A 20,219-nucleotide genomic window follows, 5' to 3' on the forward strand; every position below is an offset into this window, starting at 1 on the left:
ATTTATGAAGGATGCAGTACTACTCTATATGTACTCAAGATTAACAGGATATTGAGTGAAAATGAGCATTTCACCCCCCCCCCCCCTTTAATATTTTTGTGGAAACCATAATATATATATATTTTTTTTTTTCAGTATTATTTGATGAAAGGGACATTCAGTAGAACTTCATTTAGTTTAAATAGAAATATAAAAATTAAAATTAGATGCCTTTACTGTCCCTTTTGATAAATGTAACACATTCTTGTTGAATAGAAGTATTAATTTAAGCTGCGGTAGGTAACTTTTGACGCTCTAGCGGTTAATAAACAGAACTGCTTGCGTCTTGCAGAAGAACATCGTAGCCGGGACTACTTCTCTCTGTTTATGTCTATGAAGAATCACAAAGGTACTGGGTTACGTCGCCGCTGTATCCCCGAAGCAATCTAAAATAGTCTGAATATAAACACTTATTATAGGTGCACCCTAGTGATTCAGGACACGGTTAAAAACACGGTTTGGAAAATGGATTCATGGTGTACTCGCTTATTATATACATTTTTCTACATTTTGAACACAAACAAAGTTACGGACCACAGCTCTGATTGGTTGTTTTTTAACGGGAGCGCTGCATTTCTGCAAATGGCAATAGGACCACTGGGAGGAGCCAGAGGAGCTTGATTTTTTCACAGATTATCTGTCTCATATTCTACTGTCAGGACATAATGACAGGTTTAACAAATATGTAAAAAATAAATTTTTACAAAAGTTACCTACTGCAGCTTAAAATATTAATAATTAAGTTTTTTTTTTTTTTACTGAAGTTTTATATATCTGAATATTTTGCAGTAAATTTATATTTGATCATTAAGAACATAATTTATATACTTTAGTACATACTAAAGTATATACCGGAATAAACTACATTTTAAAATATATTAAAAACAGATTCAAAGAAATATCAAAACACTGAAACAGAAAAAGCTGGTGTCCCTACAGTGTTTGACCAGTCGGTTACATACAGCTGTCTCTGTACATGAACAATTACTGTACCTTTAAAAATACATGATGCCTATTGTGATTTAATTTAGCTTAATTTACATAAAATGATCGAATCCACTATTTTCTAGCAAGCACTGGGCAGATATTACATTTCATTTCATCTGTAGAAAGTAAACAGGTTATAGGCAGATCTAATCATATGAGCTCAGGATATCATGGTATACCTGCCATTAAGTTGTGAAATTACCCTTCAGAACTTTCATTTGGTATTCTTGTAATTCCGCTCAACGGCCTCATATTTGCTTTCAGATTTATCCTGAGGTTTTCAAGGAGAGAGTGTGCAAACCGGTTTATAGCTCCCATCAACCTAACCACGACAAGTGTATCCCTTGGGCTGAGAAATCCATCCATCCAGTTATCTCTGAGTCTGTGATAAATAATAAAAAGTTCCCATGATATTACCAGGCTGTATAGTCTAAACTCCACAAGGCTAAGCAATACAACCCCCTTTTCTCAACCCAATCATCCCTATTGATGGGAATGTGTTTTTTATTGTCTGGCCGAGGGAATCTAATGAAAGCATGGCCCTAGTTTACTGTCTGAATTCATAAACTGCTGATCTGAATGTAGCCACAGATCCCATCTGTCTCTCATTCTGTCTCCCGCTCTCCAGAGCCAGGTCTGAAATGATGCTATCACATATCAGACACACAGGACACCTACGGTACTTTGATATATATTAGAAAAAATACTGACAATCATAACATAATTTGACTTATCAGACTTGTAGTAGATTATCAAGACATCCCTACAAAAAGGTGTTTAAAAAACTATTACTATGAAGGTACTGGAAAACATAGAAATAGAATATTTGATGAAAATAAATTATATTTTTGTTGAAATATATAACACCTGTGATCTGTAAAAGTTTTACAATAAAAAGCAGCACATTCAAATCTCAAAACAGCATATTCAAATATATACACAGACAACTGTATGTAATATATATTTTATATGCATTTTTGTTTTCAAGCTTCAAATGCCACTTGCTCAATTACTGCAGGATTACAGAAACAGTAATGTAGGTCTTAGTTGCATTTTAAGTAGTATTATAAATCCTAATATATATATATATATATATATATATATATATATATATATATATATATATATATATATTAGAGGTGGGCATAGAATACATTTTTTAATCTAGATCAGTGATCCTCAAATCTGGCTCGCGAGATCCAGTTTCCTGCAGAGTTTAGCTCCGACTCCAATTAAACACACCTGCCTGTGATTTTCTAACGATCCTGAAGACACTGATTAGCAAACTCATGCGTGTTTGATTAGGGTTAGAGCTAAACTTCACAGGAAAGTGGATCTCGCGAGCCAGATTTGAGGATCACTGATCTAGATTAATCTCACTGTGATCTTGAAATTAATCTAGATTATTACAGTTTTGCTATATATATCAAAAATTATATCTGGTGTCTGAATAATTTTTGGTTTGACTGTTAAAACTACAAAGTAATTCAGTCAAGAGCAGTGAGTGATTTTCATTTTCATTTTCTTGGATTAACATTACAGCAGCTAATAGTTAAATTAGGCGCGGTCACTTTAAGAGATGATGAACGCATCCAATAAAATCCACATCCCATTTTTTCCCTCAACTGTTTACTTTCACTTAAGAAATAACTGACAGTTTTTTCAAACATAATTTCCAAGGTGGATATTTTTACATATTTTGTATGTATTTGAAAGCACAAGAGCAAAAATAAGCAAATTCTCTTCCTCTGCGTGAGCCCTGAACACCAGAACACCGCGAGTACTGAATTGGGCTCTTTCACATCTTTTTGTTTGTTCAAACGGTGATTTGTATTTGTTCGTTCAGGTGCAGGAGGGACTTTGAGGAGAACTTCGCAGAAGAGAGCTCGGTTCAGTGTCGCTGTCCGTGATACGCGGCTCTCTCTCTCGTGCGCACCGAACACAGCGCGCGAGTAACTAGCTAATCTGTTCAGCTTTTCCGCGCCTTGTGTTTGGATGCTTTAATGTTTAAATCGACAAGCAGTAAGGCTTAAACATGTGAAAAAGATAAGCTTTTGTGACGATGCGCAGCAGTGGCCCATCAACTGTCCTGAGCATCTTTTTAGGCTGGCCTAAGCCAGTGGGTTATATAAAATATCAAGGTGAAAGTCATCATAGCTTGCTAAGTATAGACCCAGCTCCCAACCCAACTTTGAGAATAGATTAACGGCAATATTTTTTTTATCGCCCGACGCAGCACACAGCACGTTAACGCCGATAACGGCCCACCACTAATATATATATATTTTATAATATATATATATATATATATAGACATCATGTGGACGACTACTACATTCTCTGCTTGAATTTCTTGTGGTGTACCACATCAAATAAAGTCCTCCTCTGTTTGACACCACTGAGCTCTGGTGCGTTTTGTCATCTCATCTTAAAATGCACAGTGAAAATGAGGTGCATGCCTAGTGAGGGTGTTGGCATACGGCAGCGTAGTGTGAGCTCGATCCCCCGCTAGTTCCTGGGCAAGTCACTTCACTCAAGTTGCAATTAAAAAAAAGGAAAGGAAAGAGAGTAAAATAAAGACGGAGCTGTTCATCACATGGGAAAGCTCATAAAGAGCTTTAGTATGCCAACAACATATTGGAGGAAGAGATAAATGGTATCTTGTAAACACTAGGAGATTTCTTGAATGTTTGAGAAACCGAAGTATTTCAGCCTCAAATTACTGTCAAGGATAAATAATCTCTCCGTCTGCTGTAATCAGTGAGTGTTACACTCATAAAAGGTCATAAAGTTGGAGCTTGGGGGACATTGTGAGTAATGGTGCTTGTGATTTTCTTTCACTCTTTCATCTTGACGATCCAAACGGCGCTGATGAAGGCTTTTACAACAATGACAAAGGTGAAGGAGAGGCAAGCAGTGTGGTAGGAATTTGATCCCAATTATTTTGAAACTGCTATAAGAAAAAAGTTCAGCAAGATGCAAAACGTGATTTTCAAGTAGATGTCAAGGCCTGTTCACACGGAATCAGATGCCACACAGAAGCATAATATATATCAGAGCTGGGTTATTTTGAGAATGTGGAGAACTTGAATAGTGCACAACCCTGTATCACGGTTCCCATAAAAATATTAAGCACTAAAAACTGTTTCTAAACATGGATAATTATAAGGAACATTATTAATAATTGAGCACCAAATCAGCATATTAGAATGCTTTCTGAAGAATCACGTGACACTGAAGACTGGAATAATAGCTGCTAAAAATTCAGCAGAATTATGAACGGAACAGTGGCATTTAATTTTGCATTTCTCTGATTGAATGTGTCAAGTGTATTTTGTGCACATAATGTGGATGTCAGCAAAATAAACGTGAATGAACATCAGAATGTATGTTGAAATAATAGAGTACAACTTGCTGAAATCTATCATGTCACATGTAATTGCTCAATCAATCTTTCAAGAGCGCAAAGATGTCAGTAAAACACCTAGTAAGCAACATCACATTATTGTCACATTTATCTCAGGAAAGTCATTGAATCTTCATAAATTCATTAGTCAGCTAGGAAAAAAAATAACTCTAGAGTAGAGCATTTTACTAAATATATCCACTATTTCACATATTCATATTTGTACTTTTACCTGTTGTCTTCATTATTTAATGTATATTTGAATAAATGTGTCATAAAAACTTGTTTAATTACAACCACGGTTTAAACGTTTATATTTCAGAACCAAACTAGTGTAGAAAAATTATTCTGTTTTTAAAAAGTTGACATAAAAACTTCCTTAGGTGAAACAAACTCTACTAGCTTGCACCGCTGTATGCAGTTATACAAGAAAAAGAAACAACCCACAATACTAAACATCAACACAGCAATTAACCATACACTAATTTGATCCAAAAAATAAACAAAACAAAAATAAGACGTAATTATTCTTTTCACCACAAAACATGTCGTTTTCGATGTAAATTAGGCTTAATATACTCTGCATTTACAAAACCTTTGTGCCTAGTGCTATTAACGCCACACTGTAAAAAATTTCTTGTTGTTTTTACAAAAACTTTTTGGCAGCTGTGGTTGCCAGAATAATTTTGTAAAAATACAGAAAACTGTAAACACATTTACGTCAAAAACTGTTAATTTTACAATATAAAGCTGTAATTTACAAACAAGAAAATGTGAATATAAACCAGTAAATTCAACAACACACAAAATTAAATCTGTTTTGTAACTTGAAAATACTGACAACCACCATAATAATAAAGATGGTACTGTATAAGAGAAAGCCACATGAAGTATCAAAGCTCATCACAAGTAGCTTCACCACAAGCAGAAGTATATATTAACATATAGAAGGTGCACATTTATGGAAACACAAAACACCATCATGGTAACACACGTGATACTTAAATAATGCAAAAAACTTTCATTAAGCAACAGAAGATGTAACATAAAGCTCAAATGTACATAACTGATTACAAGAACTATTTAAAAACATGATTATTTAAACAAAATACTTTCAAACGTGGAGTGTCACGCAGGGAATTCTGGGAATATCAGTTTACAGATTTAGACTGTAAATTATACATTGATTTGTTCTTTTTTACTTCTAAAAGCTGTATAATTAACAGAATTTTACTGTAAATTTACATTAAATGCTTTGTTAGATCTTTTACAGTTTTTCCCTGTATATAGTACGGGAACTTACTGTTAACCTATTATCAGTTTTTTTCCGTAGCGTTTTTACAAAATTTGACAGTTAAAATTACACTTATTTTTTACAGTGCACACTATTACTGGCCAAGGAAAGCAGACGGTAAACCAAATTTAGAATAGCTGTTCCATTATAACCAGGCACATATCCAGACCGAGTGAGGTGAGTTAGCCGAGTCAGGCACCTGCACCGCAGTAGTTGGGCAATACTGTACAGTATGCCAGATCACATAGTGTGCAGCATTACCCAACAAACTTATATTCAGAACCAGCCTGAAAGATGGTCGTATTTGCACGCTTGTCTCATTTGCATAAACCATTTAGTGTACCAAGTGCTAAAACAATACAAACAGTGCATGCAAATTAAACAGCGCTATCAACGGCGCCATTCATTCTTTGTGAACCCTCCCAGCATTGTTGTTTTTAAAATCTTGTTTTCTAAGTTCTTCACGCCAGAAATTCAGAATTGGTGCACACTAGAATTTGGCTCTGTGGATAATGCAATGACTACAAGTGACAGATTCATTTCAGCCCGGTTTGTTGTGTCCTCTCTTGGAGCGGACAGCGAAATTTCCCAAACTAACCTGAATAAGCCGGCCCTGTTCGGTCTGCAGAGTGCTGAGCTCCTGTCCGATGTTGCTCTGGCCTTGTCTCAGCGCGTTGTACTCCATCTTCAGCTGACTGGCATGGGCGGACAGCTTGGCCACCTCCTCGGCCAGTTTAACAAGCAAAGCCCGGTCTTGCCCTTTCACTGACTTCAGATCAGTGTCATGGTCGGTGAGCGAGTGCAGCAATGAGGTCTGCACGCCTTCCAGACGCAGGAAGTTATTGTTGTAGTCAGGACAGTTGGGGTCAATGAAGATGTTGATGCGGGAGCCGTCGCCTCTCTCGATGGTTACCAGGGCATTACCCTCATCCTGGTTAGTGCTGATGAGAGGGGGGCCGTCGGGGCCACCGGGCGCTTGGTAATGGTTCATCAGAAGGATGATCCCGGTTACTGTGACAGCCAGTAACACAGCAACAAAGAGCAGGATGGTGCATAGGAGGTAGCTACAGCTCATCCTCTGTAGAAAAACAGAAAGAACGAGATACATTAGAATACAGAAATAAAAAAACAAGTCTGAAAAGAAGCATTAAAATGACCAGCACAAAAAAGAAAAATTCTCTCTCATTTCAGTCTTAAATACAAATGTGTAAAGCTGATGCATAAGTAATACACTCTGATTAAACTTGACATACACTGATAACACAGATTCAAAAGTAGGTTCCCCAGCATGCTAATTTCTAAAAATCCATGTTGAGCATTAAACATGCATGGAGATGCATCTTGAAAGTTTAATCTGCTATTATGTAATACCTGAAGACTCTTGAACGCATCAATTCAGGCTTTTCATAAAGGTGTTTATAAAAGATGGAAAATAAATTGTATTTGCTCAGTTTCCTAAGACCTAATCATCATCCCTTGCTCCAGATAATTGAAGTCAGGAAGATAGCATTCATAGCACATGAATGCAACCTCAGCCAGTAGGAAACTCAAAAAAAGACTTTCAGAATTGGGGAATCCTTTGATAAGAAATTGTTGTGAATGCAAACTGATATTGGAAGTACTCACGTTTTCATTTTGAGCGCAATATTTAGTTTCCTCTAAATGTATTTTGAATAGCTGCTGTGCATTTCTGCATATTGAACCCTTTCCAACAGTAGCTACATGATTTTAAGATCTATATTCTCACAATAAGGACAGCATCAACTATTATTACAAAAGGACAAAACTTCACTGATGCTCAAGAAGGAAACATGATGCATTACGATCCCAGGGATGGAAATATATATATAACGTTTTAAACAAATGTACACATATAAATCACTGAATATACATTATAAAACAGCTATGCAAATTAATATATTGTTTATTTCCAAGCATTCCTCTTATTGTGCATTATAAATGTAGTATAAAGCTAAAACCTACATTAGGAGGAGTGGCAATAGATAATCTGTGAACACTTTACACTGATTTCTGTGACTGGCCAGGGCCCGAGCGGTGGGCTGGAATATAAACGACAAGATGAGCAGTGTTTCCTTTGAGGATCTAGCAAGGCAAATCCCACAGGGCAAGAGACTAGAAACTACAGACATAAGCCTTAAAGCTCGATATTACGGTTTGGTTAAGTGCCCAGAGTTGACAACTCTTTCATCTACGGGAGTGTGTGCCAGCTTGTGGACGTGTGTGTGTGTGTGTGTGTGTGTGTGTGCATTCGGCAACAAACACAGATATAACAAAAATTGAAGTGAAGAACATTTGATGGGAAACTAGGGAATGCCATGCAGGCACTGGAGAGCGCTTGCTTATCATTTTGCCATGTCTTTTTATTCAGGGGGAGCCTACATTGCTCGCCCTGCTGTTATACAAGTGCCACTTCAATATTCCACTTGACAGCGGGTGTCGGTCCTTCGCATGAGCTTTGAGTACATTTTGTATATTTATTTGTCACATTTTTACATATATGCTAGAGTGACTCAATGCCCATATGCCATAGCGGCATTTATGATTTAAATTAAATCACAAACACTCAGGCTGAAGCGGCGCACAGCTGCAATAAGATATTTACAGGGACCAGCATTAAGGAATATTTCTGATCGCGTGAACTGTTCAGATTTCTATTTGCAAAGGTTATAAATGTAAAGATCATATATATATATATATATATATATATATATATATATATATATATAAAATTAAATATTACATTATTTTATATTCATATTTACATTATTAATTAATGAATACATACTTTAAAAAATATTTTGTTTCGTTTTTATTTGCAAAAAATAAAAAAATAAAATGTACTTTTTTTCCCATCAAATTTTTTACTCGTTTTTAGAGAAAAGAAAAATTGTGATAAAAGATAATTTGCAATAAAAACTAAATTACAATTATTACAATTATTCAGAAAAACAAGAAAAAAGTGGCATTTATGGCAAAACAACAATGATATTCAAATCCATAAAATAAAATAAAAACTATGTTAGAAATCTATTTTTGAAATGTTAGCCAAGTCAATAATTTAACCTACTTGACAAGTTTTACAAATAATTTAAAACAGGTTTAAAAAGTGTATTTTTTACACCAAATGCAACCAAATGTCACAGAAATCCAAAAGCATCTTTGGATAAAAGCGTCAGCCAGATATGTAAAAGTAAATGAGGTGGTCCTACATTTCCATGTGAAGTTAAATCAAGTGCTGTACACTCTCATATACACAGACACACACACCCACAAACGCAATAACAAGACACATACCCTCTGAGATGTTGATTTAAAAGTCACTGCAGTGAATAACAGCCCCTGCTCTCAAGCTAAATTTCCAGTGAAACACATCTAAATTTACAATGACCGTGTCTGTCCCGAGTAATGGATATATTACTTTGCAGAGAATATTGTATTTCCATACTTGTGATAAAGTGTATCTTTACAAGACACCTATGAACATAAGAACAAGTGCAGCCTGGTGAAGAGGGCTCTATTCCCACACCGAGTGCACACACTGTCATATTTATTTTAAAGATAATTAATGTGCACAAAAGACGCCAGCCTACTTCATCATGCAGCAGCAGTTGAGAGTGGTCTCAGATCAATTTGTTACAATAAAGCAACAATACCTGCTGTCTACAGGATTTAGCCGGGCTTATATCTGACCCCTCCACTGTGATCGAAATGCATACAGCCGGGCAGCAACCAAAAAGACTGGAGAAGCCCTGCAAGAAAATCCTTGCTGACAAAATGAGGCAGTATAAGTGCGTCTATTCTATGTACAAGCACACCATCAATCTTGCTCTTCTTCATTGTGATAGAACCTCTCTACTGGTGTTTAGGAGAAAAACATTCGGTCGCCATACCATGACCTGCATCTTAACTAGATGGTGGGCCCTGACCGTGACCGTCTTCTGGGATGTCTACGCACCTTTACTTCCCTCTCACACTCTAGTGGGCAGCGGGTAGTTAGATGCCCCCTGAACAGACACAGGTTGAGATTAGAGGGCCATGCTTAGCTGAGCACAGACAATATTTGATAAGGGCTTTTCTCTGTTGCTCTGAGACAAGGCTTTTGTATGAGGAGAGGTGAAACAGAAGAATCGGCGAACAAAAACAGTGCCACATTCTTTTCAACGCCCTCCTTAGACCTGTAAGACCCACAGCGGATCGAAACTGATACCAGCTGCAGGAACCAAGAGGGAGGTCAAGTGCATTGACACACTGAAAATAGCACACGATTTCTTATTCGGGGAGATGTAGGCTCTTCTCTTGACATTGGCCTCCGACATTGAAGATGCAAAAGAAAGAAAGCATCACCTGGCTATAAGAAACTAAAACTATAGTAAGATCAGTAAGAGACAACAATAAGATTCAAGAGGGAAAATCCCCCTTTTCATTCATATATGCTCTAATTCAGAGTTGTGCAAAATCCAGAAATGAAGAACTGGCTTCTTTTTCAATTAATGAGTGTAAATTTTCATTTAACTGACCACACTTGACAGGAAGTTGATTGAGAATTTCAGTGGGCAAAAGAGAAACGGTATATAGAATTATTAAGTATGGAGAAATATAAAAAACTGTTTGCAACCTCAACTCAGACTAATTTCGAATTCAGGCTTTCTCAATTTAATTCTGAATGGCGGACAGCCTTGATATCCTATAAAGTTTCAGAATACATCAAGGAAGATCCTTCAAGGATCCTTAGGAGAGGGGCATCTATTAGAAATCACATCAGCTTGTCAATCAAATCAAATCAACCACTTGACCACCTTAGGGTTATTCTATTTTTGTGTTTGTTTGTTTGTTCATCTAAAGAAATACAAGAGAAACATCTGAGAAAAAGTTTAAATATAATTGAATACCTCCATTAAGTCTCCAGAGCTTTGAAAAAGCAACCTCCAAGCAATAAAAATTTCACTCACAATTAGTTTAATTGTAGGTTATATAAGGTGAGATACCAGGGAAAACTTTTGAACGGTCTTCTCTATTCTTGAAAAATAGGACTCTCTTTTTGGAAGGGTAAGCATCCTACCTTTGAGACAAATATGGTTTAACCACAATTCAATCAATACTAAAAAAACAACCCTGAACCTCATTTTGTTTGTGTGTCCTTCTAATCTTATACTCTGAACTGCTTCAGGTTTATATTGGTTTTCAATGAATGCACGTATTCTAAAGGGTTCTCAATACAATGAACATCCAGGCATTTTCAATAGTTATTCACAGTCTGTTCAGCATAGCTTCACTGTAAGGGCAAAGCTTTTAGAATCACTTTTTAGGTGCCATAGGTTCTAATATGCGAATACAATAATGTTGCTGCAAAGATGACCTTAAAACTAGCCATGTATTAGTGAAAATTAAACAATACTAAGCTTTTGAAAACATTCATAGAAATATAAATCTATTCTGTGTGAGAAGATGTAGCATATGAATAGCAGAGATATTTCATGGGCTTAGCAGAGTTATTCTTGATTCCTTGGGCTGTAATTTCTGATCTCAACATTGTAACCAATATATAATTTACTCATTGGTATTTTTATCTATAGCTCAAATTCAAATCAATAGTAAATTCAACTGCACTGTGCTTCCTAGCATTCAAAAGTTGGCAAATTCTGAACTGTATTTTACCTTGGCATTTGTACCAGTGGTCAGTCCACTTTCTACTCAGTTTAACTTTAAGGAACACTGTGCTTTAGCTCAGAGGTCCCTTTATCTTGAAATACAAATCTACAGCTCTTGCTGAAATATCGGGGTGCCTCAAGACTCTAATCTAGGACCGACCTAATCTTCTTTTAAGAGCTTAAGTTAGAAAGATCCTCTTCCAGCTGTGCACATACATTGGGAGGGTGAAATAAACCGGCTGGCAGTCGGACATATGTGGTTGTTTACTTTTTTCCCGAGATACAGATCTTCCTGATTTAAGAGTGCTGGGTATTTATTAAATACTGTGCGGGTCTTGACGAATGACCTTTTAATGTTCTCAATGCTTCAGCAGAAAACCAATCCCAGACAGATGAAAAAGCATCTGCTAATGTGTATGCAACTTGACCTACTAACAGTATACATTCAGAGTATAGGCTATTCATATTCATTAGGGTTGGGAACTGAGAAAGAGGTCTTATTCAGAACTAGTTCTTTTATTTGAAAAAAAAAATGAAAAAAAAAGAGCAGAATTATTTCTATTAATTTTGGTTCTGGAAAAGGCATGTATTCTTTTGACTCTTATTAACCAGTTATTTTTAGTGAATCAAAAACCTTTCAAAATCAGTCCAGTTCTCTCAGACTCACTCGCTGAATTATACTTTTTAGGCTATTTTCATCATTTATGATTCTAAATTAATTAAGAACTGCTAGGTTATGATTTAATTATGGCTTATCTTACTGACTGATTTTATAAAAGAAAATAATGAATGATGCTACCAAATTTATCTGGCTAAATTTATATTTTATTTCTTTCTTTTTTAAATAGTTTAACTACATTTATTCATATGCATTTGTACCTCCATAATTGTATAAATTTTTTCAATTCTGGCAAAAGGTGTTTACACATAATATGTAATGAAAGCAGTTATTGTAAATGAAATGATCACAGATAATAGTTTTGATTTACTCTGCTTGACTGAAACCTGGCTAAAACCAAATGATTATTTTGGTCTAAATGAGTCTACTCCACCAAACTACTGTTATAAACATGAGCCCCGTCAGACTGGTCGTGGCGGGGGTGTTGCAACAATATATAGTGATATTCTCAATGTTACCCAGAAAACAGGATACAGGTTTAACTCTTTTGAAATACTAATGCTAAATGTTACTCTGTCAGACATGCAAAAGAAATCTAATGTATCTCTTGCTCTGGCTACTGTGTATAGACCACCAGGGCCGTATACAGAATTCCTAAAAGAATTTGCAGATTTCCTCTCAGACCTTCTAGTTACAGTTGATAAGGCGCTAATCATGGGAGATTTTAATATTCACGTTGATAATACAAATGATACATTAGGACTTGCGTTTACTGACCTAATAAACTCCTTTGGAGTCAAGCAAAATGTCACCGGGCCCACTCATCGTTTTAATCATACACTAGATTTAATTATATCGCATGGCATCGATCTTACTGCTATAGATATTGTACCTCAAAGTGATGATATTACAGACCATTTCCTCGTATCGTGCATGCTGCGTATAACTGATATTAACTATATGTCGCAGCGATACCGTCTGGGCAGAACTATTGTTCCAGCCACCAAAGACAGATTCGCAAATAACTCACTCTCTCAAGAAAGTAACTCGTAGTCTTGAACGCAAATGGAGAAAAACTAACTTAGAAGTTTTTAGAATTGCATGGAAAAACAGTATGTCCAGCTATAGACAGGCTCTAAAAATTGCTAGGGCAGAGCATATACACAAACTCATTGAAAATAACCAAAACAATCCAAGGTTTTTATTTAGCACAGTGGCTAAGTTAACAAATTACCAGACGCCACCTGATTCAAATATTCCACCAACGTTAAATAGTAATGACTTTATGAATTTCTTCACTGATAAAATAGATAACATTAGAAATACAATAGTGAATGTAGATTCTACAGCATCTAACACTTCAGTTTCATCCATCGCACCCAAACATAAACTGCAGTGCTTTACAACCATAGGACAGGAGGAGCTAAATAAACTTATCACTGTATCTAAACCAACAACATGTTTATTAGATCCTGTACCCACTAAATTACTGAAAGAGCTGTTACCTGTAGCCGAAGAACCGCTTCTCAATATCATTAACTCGTCGTTATCTTTAGGACACGTCCCAAAACCATTCAAGCTGGCGGTTATCAAGCCTCTTATTAAGAAACCAAAACTAGATCCTAGTGTACTGGCAAATTATAGGCCTATTTCAAATCTTCCATTTATGTCTGAAATTTTAGAAAAAGTTGTGTCTGCTCAATTGAGCACCTTCCTGCATAAAAATGATCTGTATGAAGAATTTCAGTCAGGTTTTAGGCCCCACCATAGCACAGAAACTGCACTTGTTAAAATTACAAATGACCTGCTCCTTGCGTCAGACCAAGGCTGCATCTCATTTCTAGTCTTACTTGATCTTAGTGCTGCGTTCGACACCATAGATCCTGACATACTCATAGATCGATTACAAAACTATACAGGTATTCAAGGGCAGGCTCTAAGATGGTTTAGATCCTACCTGTCCGATCGCTACCATTTTGTTTACTTAAATGGGGAGTCATCTCATTTATCATCAGTAAAATATGGAGTGCCACAAGGATCCGTCCTAGGTCCCCTTCTATTTTCAATATACATGTTGCCCCTTGGTAATATTATTAGAAAATACGGAATTAGCTTCCACTGTTATGCTGATGATACTCAGCTATATATCTCAACGAGACCAGATGAAACTTCCCAATTATCTAAGCTAACAGAGTGTGTTAAAAATGTAAAAGATTGGATGACAAAGAATTTTCTCCAATTAAATTCGGATAAGACGGAGATATTAATTATTGGACCAAAAAACACTACACAGAATCTTGTAGATTACAATCTGCAACTAGACGGATGTACTGTTACTTCCTCTACAGTCAGAAATCTGGGTGTTATATTAGACAGCAATTTGTCTTTTGAAAATCATATTTCCAATGTTACAAAAATTGCATTCTTCCATCTTAGAAACATTGCCAAGCTACGAAACATGTTATCTGCTTCTGATGCAGAAAAGCTAGTTCATGCATTCATGACCTCTAGACTGGACTATTGTAATGCACTTCTAGGTGGTTGTCCTGCTTCTTCAATAAACAAGCTACAGGTCGTCCAAAATGCAGCAGCTAGAGTCCTTACGAGGTCAAGAAAATATGATCATATTACCCCAATTTTACAGTCTCTGCACTGGCTACCTATTAAGTTCCGCATCAGTTACAAATTATCATTACTTACCTATAAGGCCCTAAATGGTTTAGCTCCAGCGTACCTAACTAGCCTTCTACCACGTTACAACCCATCACGCACCCTAAGGTCACAAAACGCTGGACTTTTGGTAGTTCCTAGGATAGCAAAGTCCACTAAAGGAGGTAGAGCCTTCTCACATTTGGCTCCCAAACTCTGGAATAGCCTTCCTGATAATGTTCGGGGTTCAGACACACTCTCTTTGTTTAAATCTAGATTAAAAACACATCTCTTTCGCCAAGCATTCGAATAATGTATCTTTTTAATTGTGAGTGTAGTTGCATCTGATCAAAGGTGCATTTTTATTCATTAGCTTGGGTTAAATAAATTTTACTTTGTTGGATCAGCAGCTATGCTAATGATGTCTGTATTTTGTTTCTATGTTTTGCCACGGGATTCACATCCCGTGGTAACTAGGATTTACACAAGCTCCAGTCTGGATCCAGAACACCTGAGAAGAGATGATGCTGACCCTCAGAGGACCTCAGATGATGCTGACCCTGAATCAACAAACAGAACTAGAAATTATTCCTAAATGTGTGACTTAATCATATAATAACTTAATTAATAATATTGATAGTTCATCGTCTAGCTGACTACGTCTTGTATTATTATTATTTTTTAGTTTTTCTAAAATCCTCTCAAATGTGCACAAACTACTAGCTACTACTAAATATTGTAGAAACATAATTTTCTGTAAAGTTGCTTTGTAACGATTTGTTTTGTAAAAAGCGCTATACAAATAAACTTGAATTGAATTGAATTGAATGTATTTATGATTCGTTATATTTGTTTTGTATAAATCTGAATTGATTCCTTATTTGCCAGCAAAATAAATCTCATAAGTACTGAAATAATCATTAAAAATATTATTTTTGTATTGCTAATAGATATCAAAATCATTCAGTATTAATACAATATTTATTTTAAAGATAATACAATACATATCAGAATCAATTTATTAAAGTTTTGGATGCCTATATCTCAAATCGCTGTTAAAAATCTATTTCCATGATTAATTATTTTGATCATTTTAGCCAAAAGCTTAAATTAAAGTTAGGTATTATTTACTGTACATTTCAGATGTTGGCAATTTTATCTGTCATAAAAACTTGCATACATTGGATAAATAACATATTTAACATTGATATTGCACCTATGTTCAAGGTTTCAACCGAAGACCCCTAGAGCACTTTCAGACCCCTTCAGAAACAAGTGAGTATTAAATGTGGTCAAGCTCCAGTTGTTTTACAAATTAGACACTTGTAAGGCCAAACGCCTGAAAGCAACTCCCGTCAACACGCATTAAGGGATCACTACGCCATTCGCCCCGAATTACACAGCAACCCAAGGCCTAAAAAATATCTTGTTATACAATGTGAAAGCAGAAATCCCAACAAGCAAGTCTTAGCGCTTTGGGCAGACCAGATGTGGAGGATTACTCTTAATCTGCAAAATGGACACACAACTCTAGCGCTTCTTCTCCAGTTCATTTATCACTAATGTGGCACGGCAGTAAGACGCGGGAACCTGAGCACTGACTCACTACGAGATCCGCACTGCCACAGCCACACAAATCAAAACACACACACACACACACACACATGCATGCATTCACACATACCAGCACAATTTGTGCTGGCTCAGAATTTGTGGCTTCATTAACCAGTTTGAAATGATAAATAGTTTATTGTGTGTATGGGGGGGATGTGCCTGGGGCTGTCAAAAGCAGAAAGCTCCTCCCCCTCCCTCCAGCTCCACCGAGGCTATTAAAACGGCATCGTGCTAAAGTGTAAAACTGTTTTTCTGAGCCAATAGGTGATGACATCCTGAGAAGGGCCCTCTGTGTATCTTTGAAACATCTCACAAGCATCTCCGAAGTAGATAACGGTACATGCTGACAAACTGATAAGTTACTAGTGGGTCAAAGCGATGCAACGTGCTAGTTGTAGCCTGAGGTGAATGAGAAAAATGATTCTACTTCCTTTGTAGGGTGAGACAGGTAAACAAGGCAGGGGATATGACTTCAAAATGAACGTGCATTCTATCGTAGCATGCATACGGTTAATTAAATAAGAAAGGTAACAACAGTTCCCCAACTGTAGAGTTGTCAAACTGAGATGTGTGGGTCAAAAAACAACATTCATTGTATAAAGATTTCAGGTCTTTCTGGGTAAAAGCACAATGAGGTATTTATCGAAACCATTTGCAGAGAAGCATTCATACTTTAAGCTCTGCATCCTCTTACCATCTCAAAGGAAATAAGTGGGTGCCAGTGCGAAAAGAGGAAATCAACACTTCAACGGTACATGTTGCTTCACGAAATTGCCATCATGTGCAGCCAAAGTGGGTCTGAAATCTCTGCCATCAATTTTTAATCATAGTCCTCTTCCACTGACCACTAAACCTCCTTTCTGCGAACCTTAGATAACTTTGACTTGGCTCTCTTTAATATCTCAAACCTTTAAATGGAAAATCTTTCATAAAATCTTTTAATCTCAAAGAGTATCAGAAAAGAGCTCCAGAGTGTCTCATACTGGGCTTTGATTTACCAATGTGTCCACAATCAAAAATGAAAGATTTCAACATGGTTTCACAGAAAAGTATCACAGAATATGTGCTACACTATTTACAGTACATTAAATATATTATGTTATTTACTAATTCTATATATCTAGTCTTTTATTAGCAGAAAATCAGTGTATTAGAATGATTTCTAGTGGATTGTGTGACAACGAAGACCAAAGTGATACTGAAAACTGAGCTTTGCATCAAAGGAATAAATGGCATTTACAAAGAGATTAAAATAGACAACAGTTGTTTTAAATTGTGATAGTAAATCAAAATATTTTTGTTTTACTGTATTTTAATCAATAAACGCAACATTGGAGATATTTTTGAAAAAAAAATGTAATCCTGCTTTAATTTTGTTAATTCTGCATTGCAGTGTATGGAGCATTTTGCTGACATAGCAATGTTATGTCTAAAACATAAGTTACTGGATATCAACTTTTCTTTAATGAACTGTTAATTAAAAAAAAGTAATGAAAAAAAAATATATATATATATATATATTTTTTTTTTTTTTTGTTGTTTTTTTTTTTTTTTTTTTTTTTAACAATTGCACAATTGCACGTTCGTAATTCTGGTGAATAAAAAAACAGTATTCATGGGCTTAAGAAATATCTGAGACGAATTTGATACTTTGGTAACAGCATGAGCGCCCACTAAAAAAATACTCTTGAGAGTGTGCACAATATCTTCAAAGCAAAGCATATATTTACTGCTATATACAACAAAAAGTGTTTGCAACTGTAGTGTGTGTCCACTCAACTGACTGTTGACATGATTTAGCCTCAGCGTGTGGTGCGTTTGTGTGTGTGCTGCTTGTGCATGCGTAACTCGACAGAGTGGCAAGCAGCAGTGGCAGGGCCTTCTCTCTGCAGGCTTGCCTGTCAGTGCACTCCAAGGACATGCAGCGATGTGTGCAGGCAGCGATTTGTCTTTCAGGCCTCTTCTGGGATCCAGAGAGCAGCTTCTGCAGCGAAGCCATAAGTCACTATTCACACTCTTCCTCTCAGCTCCCTAATGGCTGACACACAGAAGTCAGCTCCGGCATGGCTCTGACATGCTGAATCAAAACGGCAAGGGACAAAAGATCAGTCTGTACATACACACACACACACACTCACACTCACGAACCAACCGATGCCATATGAGAGAAAGTAAATGCATAAGGTGTAAAAGCGAACATTGTCTCTTATTTTTGTGATTGCAACAGTAAGCAAACAGATCTCAAAATGCTATTTCGCTATGTTTGAGCAGGAAGTGATATGTTGTTTCAGTTACCTTGTGCACAAAAAGTTCTAGATCCTTCAAGCAAAAGTTCAAAGGAATGAGAAATTTTCAGGAGAAACCTGGTTTGGATGTCTAAAATGCAAAAGATTCCAAAGGAACTTTACATAATTTTACTGAACATAAAGGAAATTAGAGAAAATGTTTCATATACAGAGTCATTACTGTTCCCTTAAAACTAAACCTATTTACATTTATTTTTGTTAATTGAAATAAAGATGAAAATAAATGAAATAAAAGATGAAAAACTTAAAAAGGAAAATAAATTTCTTATGTTTTCTTGGCAAATAAATGACATTTTAAATAGTTACTTACAAATTATGTATAAATAAAGAGTTTAATTATTAAAATAATTTAAAAAAGGAAAAAGAAAGCTCATAAATGAAATTTAAAAAAATCAAGATAATTAGAAATTATTAATATAGAATATAGATTAATATAGAATCCATAATAATGACAAAAACATACAACAAAATTACTAAAACTATAATTAAATAGAAAAATTAAATGAGAAAAATACAACTAATTCAGAATATTAATAAATACTATATCAGAATATAAATAATACTAAAATAACACTGGTCATCTGGGGAAAACACAATAATAGTTCTGATTTGATTCTGATATTAATTCTACTACTTTTACAATTCACTGCCAGATAAAATATGTAAAAATGTTACATTTAAATGGGGCAGTACCATCAAAGGTACGTGTTAACTACTACTACTACAAAAAAAAGACATATTATTACTTCAATTGCATGAGTGGGTTTTCTTTTTTGGGGGGTGGTGAACTATCCCTTTAAACTTGCTGTGTTAACTATTTATTGTATTTTCTATTACCACATTCAATTGTGACTGCCACCCGAAAAATCTTTTATTTTTCCGTTGCAGAAGCTCTGTTAAATAGAAAAAATAATGGTCTTGCCTTATATACCATAATTTAACCCAAAAGGCCACAACATTTCTACAAACACAGGTGATGGAGGACCTTGAATTGTTTCAACTCAGCAATTGAGAAAGAAAAAGCAAATGGAAATATAGCTGCAAGCAGCGATGGCGGGCTCAAGCCACCAATGCCATCGCCACCCCGGTGGCATCAGGTAAACTGTGCCCAGCGGGCACATGCATTCACAATATCCCTCTGGCAGTGAGGTTTTAAAGGGTATGGCGGTTAAAGGGTTAATCCGAATCATCTAGACTTTAAAATCACATTCACAGAACAATATATATATATATATATATATATATATATATATATATATATATATATATATATATATATATATATATATATATATATATATATATATATATATATATTTAGTAACACTTTACAATAAGATTTCATTTATAAACATTATGTTAACATGAACAATATTTATATAGCATTCATTCATGTCATTTAATATTCCAAACTTAAACATTAAAACATTGTTTTATTGTGATTTTTTTTCCAAGCACATTTTACCAATTCCAAGCCATATCAATCTTAATAACTACCATTATTTTTTATTTAATCATTTATGAGTGCTATACAATATTCCAGGAAAGCTGGAAGAGAAAAACTCCTTATATTCATGTGCAGAATCATTAGGCATGTTTTCTTTTACAGATGAAATGCGCTAAAAAAGAGTTTTAA

At 35.5% G+C, this 20,219-nt stretch overlaps 1 protein-coding gene across 1 annotated transcript in view; it reads right to left on the reverse strand.

The window, feature by feature from the left end:
* LOC113074179 (fibrinogen C domain-containing protein 1-like) overlaps positions 1-20,219 on the reverse strand; it is a 50,324-nt gene that overhangs the window by 7,344 nt on the left and 22,761 nt on the right. The window contains exon 3 of the mRNA XM_026246934.1: positions 6,325-6,804. Within this exon, the coding sequence (XP_026102719.1) occupies positions 6,325-6,804 (480 nt within the window). The remainder of the gene's footprint in view (positions 1-6,324; positions 6,805-20,219) is intronic.

Source organism: Carassius auratus, unplaced genomic scaffold, assembly GCF_003368295.1.
Source record: "Carassius auratus strain Wakin unplaced genomic scaffold, ASM336829v1 scaf_tig00013781, whole genome shotgun sequence".
NCBI classification, from domain to species: domain Eukaryota; kingdom Metazoa; phylum Chordata; class Actinopteri; order Cypriniformes; family Cyprinidae; genus Carassius; species Carassius auratus.